Source organism: Chelonoidis abingdonii, unplaced genomic scaffold (genome assembly GCF_003597395.2).
Source record: "Chelonoidis abingdonii isolate Lonesome George unplaced genomic scaffold, CheloAbing_2.0 scaffold0461, whole genome shotgun sequence".
NCBI lineage: Eukaryota > Metazoa > Chordata > Testudines > Testudinidae > Chelonoidis > Chelonoidis abingdonii.
In genome coordinates, this window is record NW_027424722.1 from 1 (window position 1) to 6,237 (window position 6,237).

At 63.7% G+C, this 6,237-nt stretch overlaps 2 protein-coding genes across 2 annotated transcripts in view; both read left to right on the plus strand.

Annotated features, from left to right (window-relative positions):
• Nucleotides 1-889: 889 nt before the first annotated feature.
• LOC142046022 (protein sidekick-2-like) lies at nucleotides 890-5,226 on the plus strand (the record flags this gene model as incomplete). Its single annotated transcript, XM_075061391.1, has 5 exons — nucleotides 890-1,092; nucleotides 2,898-3,014; nucleotides 4,084-4,251; nucleotides 4,598-4,700; nucleotides 5,220-5,226. Coding segments are annotated over 5 exons (598 nt in total), but the record flags the coding sequence as incomplete, so codon positions are not given.
• A 493-nt stretch (nucleotides 5,227-5,719) lies between these two features.
• LOC116828644 (protein sidekick-2-like) overlaps nucleotides 5,720-6,237 on the plus strand; it is a gene marked incomplete at its 3' end in the record, with an annotated part of 3,494 nt that continues 2,976 nt past the window's right edge. Inside the window, exon 1 of the mRNA XM_032787021.2 lies at nucleotides 5,720-5,771. Coding sequence (XP_032642912.2) covers nucleotides 5,720-5,771 — 52 coding nt within the window. The remainder of the gene's footprint in view (nucleotides 5,772-6,237) is intronic.

A 6,237-nucleotide genomic window follows, 5' to 3' on the forward strand; every position in this document is an offset into this window, starting at 1 on the left:
GCATGGGTGGGTGTGCACAGGCTGGCTGTGTGCACTGGTGGATGTGCTCTGGTGGGCGGGTGTGCACCGGTGAGCGGGTCTGTGTGCATGGGTGGATGTGCACAGGCTGGCTGTGTGCAGTGGTGGGTGTGCTCTGGTGGGCGAGTGTGCACCGGCGAGCAGGTCTGTGTGCATGGGCAGGCACGCACAGGCTGGCTGTGTGCACAGGCTGGCTATGTGCACTGGTGGGTGTGCTCTGGTGGGCAAGTGGGCACCGGCGAGCGGATCTGTGTGCATGGGCGGGTGCGCACAGGCTGGCTGTGTGCACTGGTGGGTGTGCTCTGGTGGGCGAGTGTGCACCGGCGAGCGGGTCTGTGTGCATGGGCGGGTGCGCACAGGCTGGCTATGTGCACTAGTGGGTGTGCTCTGGTGGGCGGGTGTGCACCGGCGAGCAGGTCTGTGTGCATGGGTGGGTGTGCACAGGCTGGCTGTGTGCACTGGTGGGCGGGTGTGCATCGGCGAGCGGGTCTGTGTGCATGGGCGGGTGTGCACAGGCTGGCTGTGTGCACTGGTGGGTGTGCTCTGGTGGGCGAGTGTGCACCGGTGAGCGGGTCTGTGTGCATGGGTGGGTGTGCACAGGCGGGCGTGTGTGCACCGACGGGCGTGTGTGCACCGGACTGGCTGGCATGTGTGCACTGGCAGACTGGTCCCTACTCTGAGCCTGCAAAGCGGTAGAGGACCAGATCCCTGGCCCAGAGCTGTCCTGAAGCCTCTCTCCCTGGCGCACTGGATCCCATCGTTCCCCTGCAGAGGCTGGCAGACATCTGTGATTGCAGAGCTGAGCGGATCCAGGACGGTGGAGGCAGGGGCTGTTCCAGGGATGCTCTCCCACACTCTCCTCACCCCCTAGGCGCCTGATGAAGCTGCCACATTCGTCTGAAGAAGGACGGTGGCTGCCGCTGTCCAGCGGGTCTCAGCGACTTACAACGCCGCTCACCATCCTCACCCCCGTGGGGCGACAGCGGGTACTACGAGTGTGGAGGCCGGCTGCGCAGCAGCAGCAAGCGTGTCGCTGCGTGGCGGAAGGGGGAGGGGCCTTCCTCGCCGTGCTGGGTAAGGGCCCGCTTCCCTGGCCGGTGCCCAACTGAGTCTGGGGAGGTCCTGTCTTGCCTGGGTCACTGTACACTGCATGCCCGGAGGAGCGTGTGGGCAAAGCCTGGCAGGCCTCCTGCCTTTGTCTTTGGAGGTCTCAGTGCCCAGGGGCCTGTGGGAGAGCGCTATCAGCCCCAGCACCCCGGGCCTGGAGTTGAGGGCTACCGCGCTTCTCTCTGCCTTGGCAGCGCTCCCTAGGCTGCAGCAGCAAGGGGTGGCCGCCCGCAGGCCCTTCGCTGCCTCCAGCACCCTACTGCAGCTCAGCCCAGAGGCCCCTTCCATGGGCTGGGCCCATCTGAGGCCAGGCCCTGGGGTGCCCCTGGCCTGGACTGCTTGTCCAAAGGGCCGGGGAGAGGGCCGCGGGCTGCCTCTGGTTGTTCCTGCCTCTATCTCTGGAGTCTCGTTGCAGACCGACCCTCAGTTTGTCCAGGAGCCGGACAGACATCGTCACGGCTGAGATGGAGAAGGATGGTGACCGTTTCCCTCCAGCGCCTAAAGTAATGTGTCTCCCCCACCGGCCCAGGCACCTGCCACTGTCCCAGACCAGGCTCTCATGTTCTAATGCGCCATCTCGGAGGGCGGGGCTTGCGTTGCAGGCGTCCGCCACAGCCATGGCATGGTACAAGGACCAGCCCTTGTGCAAGTGGAGAAGCTTCTCGCGGATTTCCATGCCTGCTGCAGCGCGAGGAGCTTTGTTCAGATTCAGCTGGGCTGGTGCCTCGATGACACCGGCATATCCAGTGCTTTTGCCCGCAAACGCTGCCGGCGAGGGCTGCAGACCTCCCACGCTCCACCCCCCCTACCACCCCCCTGGCCAGTGACCAGTAGGTGCCAGCGGTCAGCCCTGCAGGCCAGGAATGCACACCCGAGCAGTGGGGCCTTGAGAGATTCTGAATAGCACCCAGCAGTGGGGCCAGGATTCTCGGGTCCTGAGCCCATCGGTGCCTGGTGCCAGCCCCTCGGGCGTGGCCAGGCTGGGAGCCTAGTAGGGACGGGCCAAGGCAGCCCTGGCTGGGAGACCTCCAGAGTATCTAGCTAGGCTCTGTGGGGAGTGGGGTGGGTGACCCTCCTCTGGCAGTCAGAGCTGACCCCAGTGTGGCGCTAGGGGGCGCTCTGGCCTGGCAGTCACTGCTGACCCCAATGCCCCAATGTGGTGCTAGGGGGCGCTGTGCTCCAGTGGTGGGGATCTCAGGAGGGGGTACTCTCCCCTGGCAGTCAGTGTTGACCCCAATACCCCAGTGTGGCGCTAGGAGGTGCTGTGCTGGGGGGAGCCCCCAGCAGGAGGACCCCAATGCCCCAGTGTGGTGCTAGGGGGCACGTGCTGCAGGGGCTGGGATCTCAGGAGGGGGTGCTCTCCCCTGGCAGTCACTGCTGACCCCAATGCCTCAGCACAGGGTGCGGGAGATGCTGCCTGAGGATACAAGGGGCACTGCCGGCCCTGAGCACGGTGCCACTGAGAGCCCCCGGTGCCCCTTCACTGCCCGTCCCATGCTGGGCAGTGCTGCCCTGCTCCTCATGCAGCATCGAGGGAAGGAGGGACAACTGCGAGAGCAAAAGCCACTGGGGTGCCAGGCCTCTCTGCGGTCACCGGAGGGTGCTCAGGGTGGCAGTAGATCCCAAGCCTCTGGCATGTGTCAGCCCAAGGATGAGGTGTTGAGAGCCCGAGCGGGCCAGGGGCTGCCGCAGCCTGATGGTAGCCACTGGGTCACCCCAGAGCTGGGCCGCAGGAGCCGCTTCACAGGCTTCTCCGTGTCTCCTCTGCTCAGGCATCGCTCCCAACATCACCAAGGGCCCCCTTGACAGCACCGTGATCGACGGCATGTCCGTGGTTCTCAGCTGCGAGACCTCGGGGGCGCCAAGGCCGGCCATCACCTGGCAGAAAGGTAAAGGGGGCCACGGGGAGGATGGGCCATGCCCCAGCGCTGCATCTCTGGGCACAATCACCTGGGGTCCTTGTAGGCCCCACAGCTGTGGGCACCTCAACCTCCCCCAGCCAGAGCCCCACCCCGTGGCAGAACCCTCCTGCTGCCTCATGCAGCATGTGCTCCTTCTCATCCCCATGGAGAGCCCTCCCTCCAGGCTGGCACCTGGCCATTCTCTCAGCTGCCCAACCTCCTGCTGCCGAGGGCAGTGCCCCCCTTCCACCTGATCCCCACCCCACTGCTGCGGCTGGCCCCCCAGAGGAGGGAGAAGTCAGAGGGTTAATGCCAAGCCAGCGCAGAGGGTGGTTCAGATCAGCATCCCATGTGCTGGTGGGGAGCGGTGGGCATTGGTCTAGTGTGACCTGGGCAGGGCATGCAGCCTGGGGCAGCAGCTTGGGGCTAGGAGCTGCATTCTGGTTCCTCCTGCCCCCTGGCTGGAGTGGGGGAAGGAGTCGGGGGAAGGGCAGTGCATGTTGCCCTAGTTCATTGCAGCTGACAGCTCCCAAAGCTCTGTGCCATGCCCCTGAGCCAGAGGGCAGTGGGGGGTGTCAGTGCCTGGGCAGAGCCTGTGAGGGACTCAGCTGGGCTCTCACTCCCTGGGCAGTGCCCTGCTTGCCCCATAACATCGGGCACATGGCTGCCACTCACTCCCCGTGCTGTCCACCCCCAACTGCGTGCCTGGGAGACGGGCAGTGTCTCCTGCTGGCATTTCCAGCCCAGGCCAGGGGCTCGGCTCGGTGAGCATGAGATTGAGGGGCTGAGAGCTTGGCTCAGAGCCAGGCTTGATGGACCCTGCCCGGCTCCGTCAATGCCCCTCAATCTGCAGCCCCCTCGTTCTCCCAGCCCTGCAGGACTCTGCAAACTCATGTCACTTGTGAACTGGCTGGTTTGCAGGCAGGTCTCCTGGCCCTCTGGCTCCTTCCCCGTCTGGCTCGGGAGCAGGGCGCTGGACGCTGGGCTGGCTACGGGCACCAGGCTCTCCCCGGCCATCGCTTCCTGCGGATGACGGGGCTCTCCCCTCTCCCCACAGGGGAGCGGATCCTGGCCAGCGGCTCGGTGCAGCTGCCGCGCTTCACCCTGCTGGAGTCGGGCAGCCTCCTCGTCAGCCCCACGCACATCGCCGACGCCGGCAGCTACACCTGCTTGGCCACCAACTCCCGTGGGGTGGACGAGGCCTCTGCGGACCTCGTCGTGTGGGGTAAGGCCGCTCCGCCCCTGCTGGCCCCCGCCCCATCAGCCCCCGCTGGGCCCCAGCCAAACGCAGACCAACGTCCCCAGCACCCAGCGCGGCACGGCTCTCACCACTGGGTCCGGTTTCCCCACCGCCCCCTGCTGGCCCCGTTGTGAGGCTTACGTGGAGCTCAACCCCAGGCCCCTGGCATGGCAGGGCAGAGCGCAACCCCCCTTCCCCTCCGCCAGGCTGTGACGCTCTCTCCCACCCTTCGCTCCAGAGAGAGCCGTGCTGGAGCTGGCCCCCCAGTTGGCGGAGCCCCCCCACATTCCCACGAGTGGGGGCTGCTGCTCACTATGTGTCTGTTCCCCAGCCCGCACCCGCATCACCAGCCCCCCTCAGGACCAGAGTGTCATCAAGGGAACCAAAGCCTCCATGAGCTGCGGTGTCACCCACGACCCCAGAGTGGCTGTCAGGTACGTTGCCTTGTCTTAGCAGGTCTGCATCCCGGGAACCCCGACTCCCAGAGCTCCTCCCGGAGGTCCCTAGCAGGGCATCCAGGGGCTCCCAACCCTGCTCCCCGAGCTCTCTGGCAGGGCATCCAGGGGCATCCGGGGGCTCTCAGAGCACCTCCCTGAACTCCCCGGCAGGGCATCCAGGGGCTCCCAGCCCTGCTTCTGGAGCTCCCAGCCCTGCTCCCCGAGCTCCCTGGCAGGGCGTCCGGGGGCTTCCAGCCGCCCCTGCACCCCTCTTCCTGGACCCCGCAGTGACTTTTAGCCAGCCAGTAAAACAGAAGGTTTATTGGACAACAGGAACACAGGTTACAGCAGAGCTTGCAGGCACAGTCAGGACCCCTCCATCGAGTCCTTCTGGGCTTTCAGGGTGCTTGGATCCTACCTAGGATACCCTGAATTCCGCCCACACAGCCCCAAACCCCAACTGAAAACTACTTCCCTCCTGCTAGTCCCTTCCTTTGTCCCCCTTCCCCGGCCTAGGTGTTGACCTTTCCCACCCCCTTACCTAGCTCAGGTTACAGGCTCCGGTATCGTCCATCCTCTAAAGTCCTCCCCTGCTCTCCCATCCCCCACACAGACAGCCCCTACTCCATCTACACCAACGGGGATTCTCCAGGCTCACCAGCCCTGCTCCCCGAAAGCTCCGCTGGCAGGGCGGTACCGGGGCTTCCCAGCCTCTGCTTCCCGAGGATCTCTTCGGCAACAATCAACAACCTATTAATTGATTGCTGGTTAATAAAGAGGACGGCGGGATGTAATTGGAGGATGAGAGAGATTCAGGGGAGCAGGGCTAGGAGGATGGCAGACCCCGGACTGCCCTGTCCAGGGGAGCTTGGAACAGGTCTGAGGCGCGACAGGAATCTAGACAGGGCCTGGGAGCACCTGATGCCCCTGTGTGAGGGTATGGGGCTGTCTTGAGTGTGGGAGGAATGGTGATGTGGAAGGGATGATGTACAGGATGGGAACGAGGGACTTTAGAGATGGAGTCGACACTCTACCGTAAGAAGACGCCATGTAACACTTCTGAGCTAGGTAAGGGGGATGAGAGAAATGGTCAGAAATATAACACCCTGAGGCTCCGGGAGGGGTGGCTGAGTGAGAGGGATCACCAAAGGAAGGGATCTACAAGCAGCTAGGAGAAGTAGAAGTTTTTTAGTTTCCTGGCCGGTTTGGGGACGTATTGTGGAAAGGCGGAAAAATTGCAGGGTATAAGCGGGACACTAACACGGACTCCTTCCTAGGTAGGCCTCTTTCTCTTGGCAGAAAAAATCCATAAGAACACCTACTGAATCAGCCACAGGAACCGGAGGAACTCGATGGACGGAGTCCTGACTGGGGTTGCCTGCAAAGCCTCTGCTGTAACCTGTGTTCCGTTTGGTCCATAACATCCCTCACTGCTCTTGTTTGTCCTGTAGACATAGGTGGCTTATAGCCCAACATTGCGTCCTCGTACAAGGCATTATTGTAATACACCTCCACAATAAACATTAAAGAAAAA